Source organism: Onychostruthus taczanowskii, unplaced genomic scaffold (genome assembly GCF_017590055.1).
Source record: "Onychostruthus taczanowskii isolate IOZ18803 unplaced genomic scaffold, ASM1759005v1 scaffold86, whole genome shotgun sequence".
NCBI lineage: Eukaryota > Metazoa > Chordata > Aves > Passeriformes > Passeridae > Onychostruthus > Onychostruthus taczanowskii.
The window spans coordinates 769,313-788,312 of record NW_024506552.1 but is presented as its reverse complement, the minus strand read 5'-3'; the positions used below and the strand labels follow the sequence as shown (position 1 = coordinate 788,312).

Sequence of the window (19,000 nt, the reverse complement as noted above, 5' to 3'; positions counted from 1 at the left end):
GCCCAAGGCTTTCACCACAAGTCTCATTAGCAATCCCATTAAAACAAGAACACAGCTGGTGGGAGCATTTACTGTGCAGAAGAGTCAAATTCTTTTAAATTTATAGTGGCAAAATTGATTACTGATTCTAACATCTGTTGCAGATTTTACATTTAAATTCTCCTTAAAAAGTCCCCCCTCTCAGAAACATCAGACATGGCTCCCCTCTCCCAGGAGCCATGTAAATCATCTCCCTGCAAATCAAATCTGTCTTTTCATAAAAACAATTGTCCCTGTCATTTGTTACAAAATAATCAGCACTAAAACCTGCTGAGGATATAACTCGATGTATTTATGCTGTTTGTAATCACACAAAGACAAGGGTAACTTGGAAGACAGGATAATGTTGGGAAAAACAAAGAGTCAAGTAAATAGCAGCAGATGCAAGGCTGGGAATGTTTAAATATCAAACTGGTCTCTTCATCACCCAGGAATGTAACAAGAGCTACCTGTGAACAGTGCGAAAATGCAGACCTGGAGACAGCACTGGTTTTGTATCTCGTGCCTTCCCCTCGATAAACCATTCCTAGCACCTGCCAGCAAGGAACATCCAGCACCAAACCCAGGCACTGGCAGTGTGTGATATCCTAGCACAGGCAGAGGGAACCATTTCCCTTCTTGATCTTTTTTTAATAAAGAAAAAACCCAGGTGTCTGCTCCACCTCTCCCAGTAAGCCCTGACCCTGCTTCTCCAGGAAATCCTAATCCCCTTGAAGCAGAAAGAACGTGAGGGCAAGGTTAGATCCCAGACCTGCAGCAGCGCTGTGGGTGATGTCTAAAGGCACAGCCTGAGCTCCTGGCAGTGCCAATGAGCTGCTTCCTCTGCTTTGTGACCCTCCTGGAAGGACAGGGTTCTGCTCCATCATCAGTTCCCGCACTGCCACACCATCCCATTAACCTCGAGGGCTCATTCCTGCTCTGTGCATGGCTCCAGGCTGTTTGAGAGGACATTGGCACCTGGCCCCTGCAGGTCCCAGCAGCTTGGCTCTGCCTGCCTGGCTCTGGCAGCACAGCAAGTCCTGCCAGGCCAGCCCATGCACAGGACAGGATTCATCATGAGGAGCTCAAGAGGTACAAACAGAGGAGGTGACACCACACCAGGGCTGGAAGATGTTCCTCAGAGCATGAGTGACAGCAGGGACCTTCAGCCCAGAGCTCAGCAAGCCCATGGACACCCATGGACCAGCAGCCACTTATTCAAGAGCTGTTTTGCTCACCCTCGGTCAGGAGGAGCATTCCCAGCAGGTCAGGGAGGGATCCCAGCCCTGGGGCACCTCTGCAGTGCTGTGTCCAGCTCTGGATCCTCAGCACAGCAGGGACAGGAGCTCCTGGAGCTGGGCCAGCTCAGGCTGGGAGGATGAGGATGAGGAGGGCCTGGAGCATCTCGGTGCCCAGGAAAGGCTGAGGGAGCTGGGGCTGCTCAGCCTGGAGAGGAGCCCCAGCTGAGAGGGGCCCTCAGCCCTGGCTGTCCCTGTGTGCAGGGAGGGGCAGAGCAGGGCCCGGGCTCTGCTCCAGGCCCAGCAGTGGCACCAGAGCCACGGGCAGGGACGGAGCCCAGGAACTGCCCCTGCACAGGAGGCAGAACTTCTGCCCTGGGCACTGCCCAGCCCTGAACAGGCTGCCCAGGGAGGGGCTGGAGTCTCCCTCAGCGGGGATACTGCAGAGCCCTCTGGGCACAACGCTGTGCCCTGTGCTCTGGGATGGCCCTGCCTGAGCAGAGAGGTGGCACCAGGGACCTCTGGGCTCCCTTCCAGCCTGGCCCAGACTGAGATTCTGTGAAGGCAAAAATTCCCGTCAGAGTTGCTGCCAAAGGATGTGAACCATGAACAGGACATGCTGCTCTGTCCATCACCATCTTCTACCCAGCTGTTTTCCCAGTGTTTGGGTAGAAATCCACAAGCACTTTGTCACACTAGGTCACTGCATCCCCATTCCAGTTCTCAACAGGGGATTCCCCTTGTCCCAGCCAATGCCCCTATCGCTTGGGAAAACACTTGGTGATTTATGGACAACAACCAGGACAAATTCCCAGAGTTCCTCAGTCACCTCAGGGTGTCTTGGTCCAGTCACCCTGAGGGAAACAGAGCCCAAATCTAACACCATAGGATCCCAAATCTGACTGGGGGAGTGATGAGAGCTCACAGACCATGGGTTGTTTTCTTGCTCAGTACATCTGGTTAAAGGTATCTCGGAAAAAAAGCATCAACTCGACATTAAAACCTCCAGGGATGGAAAATCTCCCCTCCTGAGCTGGACCCTCATCATTGGTTGGCAACCCGTTCCTCACTGGATATGGATTAGAAAGCAGCAATGGCTGGAAGAAACACCTTTTAGCAGAGGTTTCTCATCCTGATGACAAGACAAGGATTCACATCGTCAGTGCCTGCCCCAAGAGCTTGTCTATCAAGCCAAGTCACCCCTCAATCACTCTCACAAACTCAAGGCTGTCAGAAGGTGAGGCTCCAAAACTCAAATGTGGTGCTTGGGAAGGGCACAGTCTAAATTGCACATGCTCATGTCTTTCCTTTCCCTCTCCATTTAATTTCAGGAGTAGAGGAATCAGGACAAGAAACAAAAAGCCTTTGGGAGTCCACCTGCTGTTTAACATAAACTCCTCTCTCAAAAAGTGCTTCTCAGCACAGAAAATGTAACATGAAGATCATTTCAATGATAGCAGCTCTAGAAAGGATCAAACTTGCTCCAAGTAGCAGTGGACAAAGGGGAGGGGGTTCATGTTGTTTGCTGCAGAGAGACATAGCACAAAAGCTTTTTATCTTTTCTTCCTGGGCTTCCTTTGAAAATGGATGTAGCAACTAATCCCCGACATGTTGGATGAGGCTTGTCAGATCATCCTGGGAACAATTTGTTATGAAATTCACCCTTTTACTGAGGCTCAAGAACTTAGTGCAGAAGTTCAGTTAAAAGCATGAAATCCATTATCAGCATAACTGGGCCAAGGCCAGGCTGGATGGGGTCTGGAGCAGCGTGGGCTGATGGAAGGGGTGAATTTAAGGTCCCTTCCAACCCACACCATTCTAGGATTCTGAGTTCTATAAGCACCTCACTGGGGAAAGAGGTTTGAAGCCCATCTTTGCCTAGGCCCTCCCACATTTAACAAGACCTGGGCTTTGGCTGGAGAGAAGGAGAACAGCCAAGACAAACACCCTCTCCCCTTTCTCACTTAAAACCATGTCCTTCCCTCTTCCTTTCTCCCATTTTTCAGTCTGGATTACCAAAGCAGAGGATTATTTTGCCACTGCAGCCCCAGGCAGGGAGCAGGGAGAGAGCAGGACCAGCACCTCCCAAACCCCACAAGGGTGATCACAGCAGGTACAACTCATGTTCCTATAAACCTCCTTTGCTCACTTTTATTTTTCAGTGTGCCCAGCTCAAAGCTGCCCATGACTGCTCAGCAGTGACTCAGATGAGCTGCAGTGCCAGCTCTCCTCCACCTGGGAAGGACTGAATCAGCCTGGAAGGGTTGTCAGGCACTGGGAAAAACTGGGACTTGTATTTGTTTCCAGATGAATTAACAACACCTTCCCAACACAGTGCAGCAGCATTCCACAGCCAGCCTGGAGAAGGGCCTGTATGTCCCAGGTGCTTTGGCTGTCACCACCTCCCAGAGTCACAGTCCCACAGAACAGCTCCTGCAGGGCAGCTGGGAGGGGAACAGAGAGCTGCTGCTGACCAGGAGCACCTGGAGGTTTTGGGTACCAGAATCCTGTGTTTGATCAGTGCAGGGATTGTCCCCTGTGCTGGCACTGCTGGGGCACCTCCAACCCAGAGTCAGTCCTGGGCCTCTCAGGACAATGCAGACCCTGAGGGGCTGGAGCATGTCCAGGGAAGGGACTGGAGCCCCAGGAGCAGCTGAGGGAGCTGGGAAGGGGCTCAGCCTGGAGAAAAGGAGGCTCAGGGGGGCCCTTGTGGCTCTGCACAACTCCTGACAGGAGGGGACAGCCGGGGGGTCGGGCTGTGCTCCAGGGAACAGGGGACAAAGAGAAATGACCTCAAGCTGTGCCAGGGGAGACTTAGGCTGGATATGAGGGAAAATTTCCCCATGGAAATGCTGGTCAGGCATTGGCAGGGGCTGCCCAGGGAGGGTTGGAGTCAGTCCCCACCCCTGGAGGTGTCCAAGGAAGGGCTGGGCATGGCACTCAGTGTTCTGGGCACAGCTTGGACTGGATGGGCTGGGATTAAGAGAAAACCAACAAACAGCAGCTTCCCCAAGAGTTCCTGCTGTCCCCACATGTGATGCAGCCTCGTGCAGCTGAGCAGGGCTGGCAGAGCAGGGTTTCAACTGGAACAACCAATAATTGGCTCTTGTGTTATCAGTGTTTCAAGGACCCTTCAAAGTGCAGTTGCTTGGAGGAGAAAATGCACCTGGCTAGTGGAGCTGCTTTCTCCTCTCCTCTTCACCTTGACCAGGGTATTTTTAGCTGTATGGACAGACTTGCCAATACTTTCACCTTCAATTGTTTGCAAGGAAACTTCTCCCAGTAATGAACACTCAGGGTCAAGAGAGGCAGCAGGAAAGAAATGATGGGCAAAAGTAACTTCCCAAAAGGCTTTTTCAGTATTTTGTGCCTTCAGTATTTTAGCTCCACTTCTTCCCACAGATTTCCCTGTTCACAGAGAATTTAGTTTGCACTTGATTTCAATACCCTCAGAGTTTGGCCTGAGGTTTTGTACAGGAGAGCTGCACCTCCATACACAAAGCACCTGACCATGCTGCCCACGTTCCTTTGCAGCAGAAAGTGCCACTCAATTCCTCTGAGTCTCACAGATCCACTAATCTAAGTTCCTTTGGCAGAGAATGGTCCAACACCATCATCTGAAAAGGCTGGAAAGCTCATTATTCCTACAAAAACTCATTATTCCAAAGCAACAGTCTCTCTTGGCTGTTCACCCCAACAGGTAACATGTCAATGGCTGCCAGATCAGTAAACACAGCCCTGGCTCCCACCAGAGCCAGGAGCAGGAACAAGAGAGGCAGACATGCTTGTGAGGCACTGTTCTTACCCACTCGTGTGCTGCTGGGCCCAGGAGTGCTTCATTACTGACTCCAAAGCTCACCTGTCAGAGCCTGAGCTGACACCACCCCAGGGCCCCAGGCACTGCTCAGCTGAGTCCAACACACACAGGGCAAAGCCCCCTTGCTGCTGTGCTCAGATCCCCTGGGCTGGGCCAAGCTTCCAGAAAAAAGCAGATTTCTCTGGGGCAGGAGGGTGACAGAGCTACCAAACCCCAGCACACACATTTTAATGTCCTTCATGTGCTGCCATTTCCAGGGAGCCTCTGAGAACCAGGGCAAAGGAACACAGGGGATTTACAACTCTTCCCTTAATTTCCAGCTTTCCTTCAGCAACCTGTTTTTAGTGTAACCCCTCTGTTAGGAAATCTATTATTCGATAATCTCTTCATCCCTCACAGCACCTTTTATTCACAGCATTTACTGCCCCATTTGACACACACATTCTGGTCTGGAAAACCACTCAAACCTGCTGCACTTCACACACCTGAATGCCCCAACCATGGAAATATACTCCCAACACACCCAGAACCCACTCCATGGTCCATCTTAGAGCCTCTCAAGTCTTCTACTTCTGCAGAAAGTAGAAGCAGGTTAAGGTGAGAAGGAAGAAAAAAGGGTGGTGAGTCAGCAAAGTGTAGAAGGAAGGAAAAAGGCATTTAGAAGTCCATTCTTAAGTGGGTACCTTTTCAGCTAAGGCCTTTAAGCTGTCTAGAAACCTCTGCCAGAAGTCCTTGAAGAGGGGTCTGTCAATCCTCCTCAGGCTCTCCTTGGTGCTGGCATCCACACTGACGTAGAGCTGGGTCACAGGCTCCAGCCTCCTGTGAAGGGAAAAGGGAATTGCTGCTTTCACAAATCTGCAGCTTGAGTTTGTGCTCTCCTACAAAAGCAGGAACAGGAATTGGACAGGATTTCCAGGGAATGTTCATCTTTGTCGATGATCCTGGAGGGATTTTCCAACCTCAGGGATTCTGTGACTCTAAATTCAGCCAGTTCCTACTGCTGGACATGCTGAGGTCCCCTGACCTGCAGCAGGATCATCAAGGACATTTTTGAAGGGATAGCAAAGGTGTTTAGAAAATAAACCCACACACAAACTACAAGCATGTTCTCCTTCCACAGAAATCCTGGAGCAGAGCCTTTCTGGTCACACGTGCTGGTCCCAGCACTGGGATCTCCTGGAGGGACTAAACCTCCTTTGCTGTGGGAAGAGCCTGGCTGGAGGCTGATCCCTTCCATAAATGCCAGGGGAATAAGGGAGAAGCAGCAACACCAGAGTCCATCAGCAAAAAGATCAAAGGGATTAAGAACAGCCTAGAAAGAAGCTTCCTCAGAATCCCAGGAGGTTGGAAAAGCCCTTCAATGTCACCAAGCCCAGCTTGTGTCTGATCCCCACCTTGCCACCAGCCCAAGGCAGTGAGTGCCACCTCCAGGGGTGGGGACACTCCTCAGGATGGAGACAGAGCCTTTCCCCTGACAGAGTGACAAAGGCAGTGAGTGTAACACACCCACCCCTCGTGGCAGCTCCCACCCCGGAGGCTGCAGCATCAACAACCACGTCCCAGTGTACCACAGAGCTCCCAGCATCTGGGGACAGCATTTTGGGAGTGTTTTGTGTGAAGTCTGTAATGAGCAGGCACCAATCCCAGCTTCATTTAGTTCTCTAGAGAGGATAAAAAGAAATTAGAAGCTATTGTTCAGCTGCCAAACAGTGCCACCTAAAAATACAATGTCACCCAAAGGTGACAGGGACAAGAACTGGCCAGAGTGAGACTGACCAGAGCGCTTTGTGTCCAGAAAAATCCACTTACCATGGATACTCAGTCAACCATTGGAACACATTCTCTGAGTGTGTATTTAGACAGCAAAACGAAATAACCCAGGACAAACTGAACATTTCAGGTTAAAATCTGTTTTGTAAACAAGTTTGTCTGGACTGGCAACCCAAAGCCACAGAGTCCAAAATGACCAAATGTTCTGGGCCTAAGTAAAGTGCTCAGTTTCCAAGAATACTGAGGCAAACTCTTTCTTTACTCACTGCTGTCTTGGCTTAATTAAAAGGGGCCCTAGTGAAGATGGAGCAGGTGCTTTTCAAAAGAGGGGCTGAGAAAAATCATCTCTTCTCAAACCCAGGGACAGGCAGGAGACAGACGCACAGTCAGCATGGGGGAAATGAAGGAATTAGAAGGGATCCAAGGGAGGGATTTCAGCCCCAAACAGGAATGGCCCACAGGGCTCTGCATGGCTGGGATCCAAGCCCAGGTGAGCTGGGCACATTCTGCCAAGGGGGAACAAAGAGAGAGGGCAGCCAGGGGTGCAGTGAGAACAAGAACAGAGACTGGTGTTCCTGGGACAGCTCCAGTGCAGAATAATAGCAATTCTAGCTGTGTGGGACCAGGATGGATTTGCTAGCTCAGATACATGAAGTGAAATCCAGGAGACCAAATCCATGGCGTTTACACATGGACATGGGCAGGAATCCTGAGCTGAAGTATTCAGCTGAGCTGTGCCATCAAATAAATCCACTTCAGGCCTCCAGCCCTGAGGTGGCTCCACCAGGCAGGCAGGACAGAGCCCACAAGGACCAGGAACAGCAACACCAAAAATTAGCATTTGCTAGTGAGCATTAATAATAATTTGCCCATTATTGGCATTATTATTGATCATAAAGGCAAACCCACACACAAGGGGTGTTCACAGCCAGGGGTCAGAAACAGGAGCCAGGTACAGGTTCAGCAGGAGCTCACCTGGTATAAAACCTCCCTCAGTTTATTGTGAGTCTGTGGCAGGTGGAGCTGCAGCCTGAGGAGAGGAGGAGGAGGAGAAGGCCCAGGGGGCACCCACTGGAGCCCCTGTCGTGAATCCAGCAACACCCCAGGCCACACTGCCCTCTCCCAGAAGGGGTTGGAAGGGACCTTAAAGCCCATCCTGCCATGCCAGGGACACCTTCCACTGTCCCAGGCTGCTCCAAGCCCCATCCAGCCTGGCCTTGGGCACTGCCAGGGATCCACGGGCAGCCACAGCTGCTCTGGGCACCCTGTGCCAGGATCTGCCTACCCTCCCAGGGAACAATTCGTCCCCAGTATCCCAACTATCCCTGTCCTCTGGCAGTGGGAAGCCATTCCCTGTGTCCTGTCCCTCTAGCCCTTGTCCCAAGTCCCTCTCAGCTCTCTTGCACCAGAGGTCACCCTGCCTATTGCAGGATGAACTTTTTGACTACAGCTCCTCTGCTGACAGCACAGAACTGAGCTGGGTGCCTACTTCAGTTCCCATATTAAGCAAATCATCTGCTTTGATGAGCCAAAGATCAGTTGCAATTTTTAAGACAGCAAGACCAGCATTTTATCCCCTTCTTTTTTTGTTTCTTTTTAAAAGATTCAGCAGATCCGAAAAGTGCAGCTTCAAAATAGAGTATGTGCTCTCTTTTTAAACTGCTATATTTAGGAAGGAGCAATTTCTATCTACCAGGCTCATAATACATGACTTAAAGTAACTTGATTACACAATTATTCAATCATTTGGAATGCCTTTGTAGTGTATAATTACTCACTTCCAAACTGCCTGCACTCCCCCCTCAGAGCCAGATTCAGACCACGAGATGTGCAAAGGAAGCTGTCCCAGGAGCACAGAGGAGGAGCTGGAATGAGCTGGGTGAAACCAAGGCCACCCTGCCCACAGCTCTCACAGCTCCAGGGCTGGATTTGCTGCTGTTCTCAACTGCTGGGATGTTGAGCAGGCCCAGCCTCCCTGGAGCTGCATTTCCCCATGTGCTGCACTTCCTTTCTACACTTCGGTAACAGCAGCCTGGATGCTCCAAAACATCAGAAAAAGGGATTATTTTCCTTTGTAAAGGCTCCAAAAGAGTTCATTGAAGTGTTTGGAAGGTTTCATTCAAGTCCCTCTGAGGGAGGTAAAGCAGATCCCACTTTGCTGATGAACATGTGCTTGTCACCCCTCCTGATCCTGCTGGGGATGCTGGGCTGGACAGAGCTGTGGGTTGAGTCTTTACAGCTGCTGCTCTGGGGTCAGACAAAGATCAGCCTCAAAAGCAATCTCTGAGCTCAGTCCCTACTCTGGCTGACAGAAGGACAGAAATTATTCCTGCCCCAGGCACAAACCACAGCTCACTCACTGCTCCCCTCCTGCCACTCCTTCACAGGTGTCACATTCCAGTCTCTCCACTTCCAGCAGCAATCACAGCTTGTTTAGGAGGTACAGAAAAAATCAGACTGAGGGAGAGAAAGGGCTGAGAAGGAGCATGAGGAGACAGGTTAAAATCAGAAGCTGAGGGGCATTTGCATTGCCAGTGCTTGTGCAGAGCTGACCCTGAGGGGCACTAAATGGGACCAGGACACAGGTCAGCACTCCAGTGTTTCAGGAGGAAGTTCAGGAGGAATTTCCTGTAGCTCTTACCTGATCTCCTCAGGGAACTGGGCGTTGGTGACCAGGAAGGTGGAGATGCCGTGCTGGTGCAGGAGCCTCACAAAGTGGTTGATGTGTGGGTACATGATGGGCTCCCCCACCAGGGACAGGGCACAGTGCTTCACTGCCAGAGCTTCCTCCAGCCGAGCTGCCTTCACTCCTGACACGCCTGGAAAGGGGAGAACACTCTTACATGAACAGTGCATGAGCCCTTGGGCAATCTGCTCTGGGGGAAGGCGGCCCTGCCCATGGCAGGGGTTTGAACAAGATGATTTTTAAGGTCCCTTCCAACCCAAACCCTTCTGTGGTTCTGTAACAATTCCCCCTCCTAAACATCTCTATCCAAAACACACCCTGGCACAGGAGGGCTGAGAAGAGCAGCTGGAGCCCTCCCAAAGCAGAGGGGACATCAGACTAGAGCCAGGGCCCAGGGAGCAGCTCTGAAGCACCCAGAGAGCAGCACCCAGAGCCTGGGGCTGGGTGTGCCCTGGGCACTGCTGAGAGCAATGTGCTGGTAACAACTGAGCCAAGATTAAACACTCAAGCCAAGCTCTCCACTGCTGAGACCTTGGGATGCTGCTGAGTGCTGAGACACAAACACACAGGGCAGCTCAATGCCACTCCAAGCAGGTGTGTTAAGAAAGCAGCCCAGGTCATGGCTGTGCTGCTGCTGGTCCCCGTGGGCCTCCAGGAAGGGCAGCTGAGCACAGCTCCCCAAACACTGCAAGGGACTGAACCCTGACTGGAAACACAGAACGTGCAGCTCCACAGAGGATGTGATCAAAAGAAAACCCAGCACACAGCACAGTCCTGAACAGCCAGAGACCTTTCAGAAGGAAAACACAAGGAGCTCAAATGTAGCATCCATGTGAAAACACCATCTGAGTCTCACTCCTGATGCCCACGGGAGGGAGGGGGAGCTGGATGCTCCTCCAGCCCACCCACACCTGACCAGGTGCTCAGGACCCCGGATGAAATCAGCTGCCTCCAAACAAGCTTTTGTTCCAAATCTGTCACTTCACATTTCCCTGACGTGCCTTGATGTACTCAAATCCTATCTGAGGCTTTAGATTGGGGGTTGGTCTGTTTTAAAGATAAAAAACAAAGTCTGGAGTGTGAATCCAGGTCCTCAGCTCCCTTCTCCTTGCCTTGATGCTGCAGTACAGAAAATTACAGCTCTGCTGCAAAGCCCAGATAAAAGAGGTGTTTGTGGATATTGCTCCAGCCTCACGTAGCAAAGCTGGTTTGGAATCAGAGCAGGGCTCAGTGCATTTTCAAGCAGCCAGGCTCAGTCCTGAGGAAGTGACAGGACTAATGGTTATTCCATAGAAACCTGACAGCACTAAATGAGAGCTTTATTGGAGAAGAAAGCAGCATCTCCAGCACACGCTGAGATTAAAGGACAAAGTTTCATATTCATAAAACTACTGTAAGTCAGTTTTGGAATTAATTAATTTCTCTCTCTCAACATTTTGCATTTGGACTCTCATAATTACCCTTCCAGCTTTATAAGCAGAAGAACAAAATCCCAACATCCCCTAAAGTTTGAGTGGAACTTTCCCAAAAGAGTTTACACTAAACCTGGTACATCCATCCAGAGCAGGGAGTGGGTTTGTACACAACCACCTGAGCACACAAATCACCAGCCAGGCAGGATAAACTGCCCAGGACTGGTGTATTCCAGGAGGGCAGGGACTCTCCTGAATCCCCATGGCTCTGTTCCTGCCATCAGCTCCCAGCAGAGCACATCTCCCTGGAAAAGCTGATTCCAGCTGCTCCACTAACCTGGAAAAAGACAACAGCCCCTGGCACAGCACCCTGGGGAGGCTGGGGGCTGACTCTGGTACCCCTGTAAGGACCTGAGCAGCACCACAGCAGCCTGGGGGCCAGGGGGATGAGGGACCTGCTGTATCCATGCTGATCCATGTACTGGGTACTCTGTACCATGGGTAGTCTGAGGATTTCCTGGGACAAGTCATGCATTTATCTTTGGCTTTTTTCCCTTTATTATCAGACTCCCACTCTCCCATTCCTGAGTTATGTTTCCATCCTGTGTGTGCCCTTTGCAAGGGCACAGAGATTTACAAGTCACTCCCCAGAAAAATGTATCCATCAAATAAACTTTGCAGCCTCGCTCCCTATCAGTGAGGTGTCTCTCCGTCATTTAATCCAAGAGAGAATTATGGAGCTTTAATGGCTGTGCTCTCCAAACCCAGCACAAACTGTGGCAACACTAAAGCAAAAGATGATTTATCATCACCCATAGACACCCAGAGTATGAGGGCTCTCCTGTAGGGTATCCTAAAGGATAAAGTGACACAAGAATTCTGTTCCTTCAAAGGAAATCTCATTTTTACTGCAATGGGTTGAATGAATAAAGGATCAGATGAGCTCACCAGTTTCTCTGGCCCATGGAATGGGTGTGTGGATGGATCTGCCTGCAAAGCTGTGGGACTGGGACTGGAAAGAGCAGCACCAACTTATTCAAATGGCTCAGGGAGGAACCTGAGCAGCACCCCCAGACACTGCAGTCCTGAGGACTCCCTAGCTAAGACACTTCCCATGTGTTGATTCCCCAGAAGCCCAAACAGTCTATATCAGGGGCCAGGGTCCAACACCTCAGCCCTGCTGGGACACCTCTGGAGTCCCTATGTGTGCCCAGCCAGTGCTGCAGGACCAGACACATTAATGCTGAGAAATGGAGATGGAATCCAACCATTCCCCCAGCACTGCAAGGTCACCATTAACCCATGTCTCCAAGTGCCACATTCCACACAGTTTATAAACCTCTCCAGGGCTGGGGACTCCACCTCCCTGGCAGCTGTGCCAGGGCTGGACAACAAATTCCAGGAAGGAATTTTCCCAATATCCACCCCGATCCTCCCCTGGCCCAGCCCGAGGCCGTTCCCTCTCCTCCTGTCCCTGTTCCCTGGGAGCACAGCCCGACCCCCTGGCTGTCCCCTCCTGTCAGGAGTTGTGCAGAGCCACAAGGGCCCCCCTGAGCCTCCTTTTCTCCAGGCTGAGCCCCTTCCCAGCTCCCTCAGCTGCTCCTGGGGCTCCAGCCCCATCCCAGCTCCCTTCCCCTCCCTGGACACGCTCCAGCCCCTTGCTGTCTTTCTTGGAGGAGCCCAGGACTGGAGGTGCCCCAGCAGTGCCAGCACAGAGGACAGAGCCCAGCCACAACCCCTCCTCCCCTTCCCACAGCAACCTGGGCCACCTCACTGCTCCAGCAGGTGCTTCCTGTGCTTTTGCTGGGGTTTTTCTCAAACATCAATCCCAAAAAAGGCCCCTGGTGTCTGTGCAGAGCTGCTGGGCTGGCTGGAGGAGCCAGGCCCGTTCCTCCAGCCCTGGCACTGCACACGGGGACTCTGATCCTGCCAGAGCTGAACCTTTGCCCGTCCCCAGCTCAGTTCACTCACTCTGCTCCTACTCAGTCTGGCTCTTGCTGCTTCCTCTCTAACAGCACCTCCCCACACACATGAGGGAAGAACACTGTAAAATTCACTACATGGAACAGGAGCTCCTGGGTTTTTCTTACCGATTTTTCTTCTCCTTAATAAACCTTTGACTCACAGCAGCTAGGACAGGAATGTTGCCATCTAGCACTAGAAAAATAAACCAGCTTTTCTTTTCCCACTTTACAGCACAGTTCTAGTCCAGAGCTTTTCTGTTTTCTCCTTTCACAGTTCCAGGTCAAGGGTAACTGTGCTCATATGCACAGGCACATTTCGAATAATATTTATGAATTTGTTTAACACAAAATAGACTCCAAAAAGAGAGAACTGGGATGTCCTGACAGGCCCTCTGACACTTCAGCAGTATTTCAGATGCTGAAAGTCTATTCATAATCATTCCCTCTCCTCAACCCATTTTGGGAAGACAGCAGGGTCAGTGAATGAGAAGGTTATTCCTCAGTGCAGGGTGATAATGGCTCTTCTCCAGAGACCTGAAAGCCTTCAGGGCTGGAGGGTCCCCACCTCTCCAGGCCCAACTCTGGCTGAACAAGCTCATTTTGATGTGTAACTTCACCCTCCCAAACAGAAACCAAATCTGTTGTCCCTTGTTCTGGGGACAGAACAACAGGTGGGGCTCCAGCATGGGCAGATCTGATCTCCTTCAGAACCTCCCAGTGCTCAGAGCCACACAATAACTGGACTGGAAAAACCTCCAGGACCATCGAGTCCAAACACTCCCCCAGCACTGCCAAGGCCACCACTGAACAGTGTCCCCATGTGCCACATCCACATGAATTTTGAACAATTCCAGGGATGGGGACTCCACACCTGCCCTGCAGGGCCTGTGACAGGGCCTGGCCTCTCTTTTCACTGAAGAAATTTCCCTAAAATCCACCCTGAGCCTCCCCTGGCCCAGCCTGAGGCCGTTCCCTCTCCTCCTGTCCCTGTTCCCTGGAGCACAGCCCGACCCCCCGGCTGTCCCCTCCTGTCAGGAGTTGTGCAGAGCCACAAGGGCCCCCTGAGCCTCCTTTTCTCCAGGCTGAGCCCCTTCCCAGCTCCCTCAGCTGCTCCTGGGGCTCCAGACCCTTCCATGCATCCATTGGCTCAACCATGGTGTTTCTCCTGGTGCCCCTGGGGTAAAGCCCTGCCCTGAGTGTGCCTCTCACCCTCCCCAAATTTCCCTGCAGAGCTCCTGAGGGGTTTCAGTACCACCATGCCCTGGGGCAGGGGATGTTTGACACAGTGCCAATGAAACCCCAGGCTCAGGAGTGAGGCTTCATTGAGCTGCTGCTCCAAACCAGCCACATGAGGAGAATGAAGCCCATGGGGCCCTAACCAGAGCTATTTTTCCACCCATTATCCAACTGCAGATATTGAGGCAGAGCAGCTTAGCTCTGCTGACAGAAGGGCTTTGTGCCTGTCACATCCTGGATCCATTGGATTCTCTTTGAGCACAGCCAACCTAAACAATCGGGTTCCCAAAATGACAGCCAAGGCCAGGGCTCATCCTGCACGTTTTATGGCTGTTCCACTCCATTTGTGCTGCTCGAGGCAGCTGGGGAGAGCAGAACCTGGAGCTGTCCTGTTAAGCTGGCCAGCCCTGCCAGCACACACAGCTGACCTTGGCACAGCAACCAGATCATCACATTTGGGAAATAAAACCCCCAGCCCTCTCTACAGTTATAGACACAGAATATCAAACTTCCAGGGAATTTCTGTGGGAAGCAAACTGCAGTGCTTTCCAAAGGTGCTGTGGAACTGCAGCTTCAGTCACAACCACCGGTACTAAATAATTGCTGAAAATCAAAATCCTCTGCTTGCTGCTGTTTCCTTATTCATGAGACAAACACAACCCAGAAGCTCCAGGGTAACACAATGCTGGGTATTAAGGCTGGCAGTGTATTTCCTGTCAGGTAAGAGGCTGATTGCTTTTGCTTCCTACCTGCCCTCACCCCTCCAGAAGAGCCAGGACCCCCCCATCATCCAGGCTGGCTTTAACCAGTGTGGAAGGCTCTGTGCACACAAGGGAAAGGATTTGGCAACTACCAGGTTGCACCAGAGGCAACTCTACTCCCTCCAGGCAACAGCACATACTCAGTGGCTGAACCTCATTTCAGAAGACATTAAATGTGCCACAGCAGTATCTTCTCCCCCATCCTCCTGATTCCCTGAACCTCAGGCCTCCTTCCCAGAGGTGCAGAACATTCTCACCTGCTCTGAAGATGTCACTGCTGGTTATCCTCTAACAGCACCAGGGGTGGGGACAAAGGAGAAGTTACCTTTGAACTGCCTGATCATGTTCTGGTGCTTCTCGAGGGCCTCCTGCAGGATCACTTCAGGCTGGTCCATCTTCCACCGCCACTCGGTGCCCACAGGGTTCGTGTGGTGTCTGAGGGAAGAGAGGACAGTCACCCACTGCCAGCTGGAACCCACCTGGAGAACTCACCTGCCACCTGGGACTTTGGCATCAACAGCGTTCAAAGCAACAAAAGATCCTCAGCAACTCCTGCTGCTGCCCCAACCTTTGGATGCCACCTCTGAACATCTCTCTTACACCCCTCTCCTTCCAGGCTCTGGTCTCCCAGAGGGAGGAATGGGCCTTGTGGATAATATTACACTTTATACAAATATTTTGAAGCACAGGTGAAAGGTTTCTAAGCCAATATAACGTCTGCAAAAACGTCTGTAAAGAAAGGGAAACTGGCTCTGCCTCCTGTTCTGCCCACAGCTGCACCAAGCTCTGGAGAAGGGAGGTCCCAGGCCATTTTTAGTTCCATTTCCAGGTACCAAGCACCACCCTGAGGACAGGATTTCTACCTGAGGACAGGTTGCTACCCCAATCTTTGTGTGGTGCTCTGGTACCAGGACAGATGAGGGCAGGCTCCTCCAAACCCCCTGAAGAGGGCAGGAAGCCTGCCCTATACCCAGGATGCATTCCTGGGGGATCTGGGTCATCTCCCAGATTTTTATCCCCCTGACCCAAGCAGATTGCAGGGGAAAAATTCCAGATCTTCCATCTGAGAAACACTAGGGTGGGAATCAAACCTTGCCTGGAAAGGATCGCTGTCCCCATATTTTGTTTTCTTGGAACACAGCAAAAGCCAACCCAGGTAAATCAACCCGAGCATCTGCAAGACCCATAGAGTTCGTCCTCATTTCTTACTTTATTAGCAGGAGAGGATCATCCAGCCCCTAAATATCATCTAAGGAAGCCAATGAAATTCTGTGTTTTCACATCTGTGTTCTCTCTCCATCTTTTCCTCCTTCATCCCAAAATATGCTCCAAAAGTCCCCTCAGTTTTTCTCTACCACTCCCCTGGCAGCCCACAGAGCTCGTTAAGAGCAGCACATTGTGCAGGGTCTTTCACAAAAGCTCCTGGATTAACTCACCTCTGGACAGGAAAACAAGGCCAACCAAAACACTCCTGACACTCTGTTTCCAGCCAGGTGACCTCTGCTTCCTGCAACCTCTCCACCATCCCTGGATGTTGGATTATGCCTTGTTCTGACCCAGAGATGGGGCTACTGAGAGGTGTTTTAAAAACTTTTATTCCATTCTTAGTCTCATGAGAAGGGTGGGACAATACAGATGTTATAATCCATACCATCACAATCAGAAGCCAACTATTTCCTAATCACAATACAGTGTAAGTGTTCCTTGGCCTATCAGCTTTAGCCACACCATGCTGTAAATGCCTTAAAGCCAATCACCTAAAATTACATCTTGTGGGTCCCACTACAATCATCTTTCATAGTTCTATTCCTCCAAAGTATCCAACCTTATTTGCAAGGCCATCTTTTGAAACTTGTTTCTAGTTCCATTTGTCTCTCAACAATATCTGTCCTACTCCATGGCATTTCCAAGTCAGCATTTCTTATTCCAAAGTTTACATACAGATGCACACTGTGTGAACCTTCTATCAAGCTTTGAGAATTCTCTACAAATCCATTTCCCACATTTCCCCCTCTCTCTCGAATGGAAAAAACTTTTTTGATGGCTTTGTTCATAATTTGTCATGTACAGTAAAGTACATAAGGCACTATTACTAACATTGTCACTATCACAATTAATGCATATAAACTGTCCAGCCCTGGGGACACCTGGGAGGTTACAGCTGCATTCAGCCTTCCAGCTCCAGGGCATCAGGACAGGATTCCCAGCCTTTAACTGAGGGAGAAGGGACAGGGGAGCACCTTCTCAGGATGAGGGGGCTGGTCCAGTCCTCACTGGAGACAAGCAAAAGGCTCCCAATGACCTCTGGACAGGGGGGAAGGGGTTCAAACCAAAAGAGAGTAGGTTTGGGTTGGACATCAGGAAAAAAAATTCCTCTCTGGCAGGGTGGGCAGGCCCTGGCACAGGGTGCCCAGAGCAGCTGTGGCTGCCCCTGGATCCCTGGCAGTGCCCAAGGCCAGGCTGGACATTGGGGAGTGGAGCAGCCTGGGACAGTGGGACGTGTCCCTGCCATGGCAGGGGTGGAATGGGATGGGATTTAAGTTCCCTTCCAACCCAAACTAGTATGGGATTCTGGGATTCTCCAAGTGAGAAACACCTGCAGCTGCATTGTCTGATAGTGCTAAAACACAAACCCAGGCTCAATAAAATCAGGCTTTTGGCCCAAACATTTCTTCATCCAGACTTCAAGAGCAAAGATTCCAACACTGTTCTCAAACTTCACCACCTCAAGGATCCTTTAAGCCAAAACAGCTTTTTGAATTTCACTTTTATTTCCCCATCTGGCAACATGGAAAGTTTTCTGAATGTCAGCTATAAAAGGCATTTATAAAACTCTTCCATGTTTAACTGCAAAACTTGTACCTTGTATATTTAATAGGGCCAGCTGGCAGGAAATCAATAGGCTCTGGGTGCACCCTGGACAGCTATTAGTGTCCAACAGGCCCTGCATTCTTAACACATCCTACTGTTTAATAAACACACCAGGTCAGGTCTCCAGAGCTGCTTATTTGGCAAAAGGAGGTTCCCTGACAAGAGGAGGATAAAGCAGCAATGCCTTGGGCTCAGGAGGTTGTTTCCCAGTCCCAGCACAGACAGAACACCAGAGCCACCTGCCCATTGCCCCCAGGCTCTGTGACCTCCCACCACCCACCTCTGGCTACACCGGCACTGAGCAGGAATTTGTGTCAGGGATTCCCTTCCTTCCTTCCCAAAGTAACACAAGTAAAATGAAATCTCCCCAAACCCACACACAGCAAAGCCTTGATTTTAGCAGAGATTCCAGGTGTGAAACAGGTTTGGTGTGCTCCTTCAGAGACACCTCAGTGCCACAGCCCCACTGTGGCAGGGAACACAATGCCCTGGAATCCCCCCAGCCACCCAGGCTGCTCCCATCCAGCTTCCCTGCAGTCTCAGCTCACCTCTGAGCCACCAGGAGCCTAGGACAGCATTCCCAGTGTCCCTGGCAGGTTCTGGGACCCCTGTGAAGGTGCAGCTTCCCCAGGGCTGTGATCTGCCTCCCCAGTCACTTGGGGGCTATTTTAATAAATCAGCTTTTGCTTTATACATTCTGCAAATGGCTGTTAAGAGGTTCTGAGGGCAGATGCAGCTCAGGTATAAAATATCGTTTACTGCAGGCATTGACTGAGCCAGGGTGATACCTGGTGGGGAACAGGAAGGTAAGGAAGTGCTGGTGGCAGTGACATGAGAGGACAGGGCACACCATTCCCAGGGAGGGCAGGAGCAGAATAAAAATAAGAGTTCAAGAAGCAGTCTCAGTGAACCCTGAGAGCCAGCAGGGAGATCCCAGAGGAGAGGAGCTTAAGGGAAAAGAACTTCAGGAGAACTGGTAGTTTTGGAAGACCTATTAAGGCAGAAGTGCAAACTGCAGCAATAAAAGGCAAAGACAAAACAACAAAATCAATCTGCTCTTCTGCAGCCTCGTGAGCCTCCAGCTGCAAACAAAAGAAGGAGCACAAAAACACAGGGGCACCAGCAGAAAGGGGAAGGCAAACCATCAGCCATGACTAGGAAGGGACACAAAAAAGACATCCCAAGGACTTTCTCTGGAATAATGGAAGGAGAAAGAGGGAAACCACA

General features: G+C 51.0%; 1 protein-coding gene across 3 annotated transcripts in view; it reads right to left on the bottom strand.

The window, feature by feature from the left end:
* Positions 1-19,000, bottom strand: part of LOC121346893 (S-adenosyl-L-methionine-dependent tRNA 4-demethylwyosine synthase TYW1-like) — a 93,486-nt gene that overhangs the window by 34,888 nt on the left and 39,598 nt on the right. For all 3 annotated transcript variants that reach the window (XM_041425050.1, XM_041425049.1, XM_041425048.1), the window contains 3 exons: positions 15,228-15,337; positions 9,485-9,662; positions 5,757-5,892 (listed from right to left, as the gene is read on the bottom strand). In XM_041425050.1, coding sequence (XP_041280984.1) covers positions 5,757-5,892; positions 9,485-9,662; positions 15,228-15,337 — 424 coding nt within the window. The remainder of the gene's footprint in view (positions 1-5,756; positions 5,893-9,484; positions 9,663-15,227; positions 15,338-19,000) is intronic.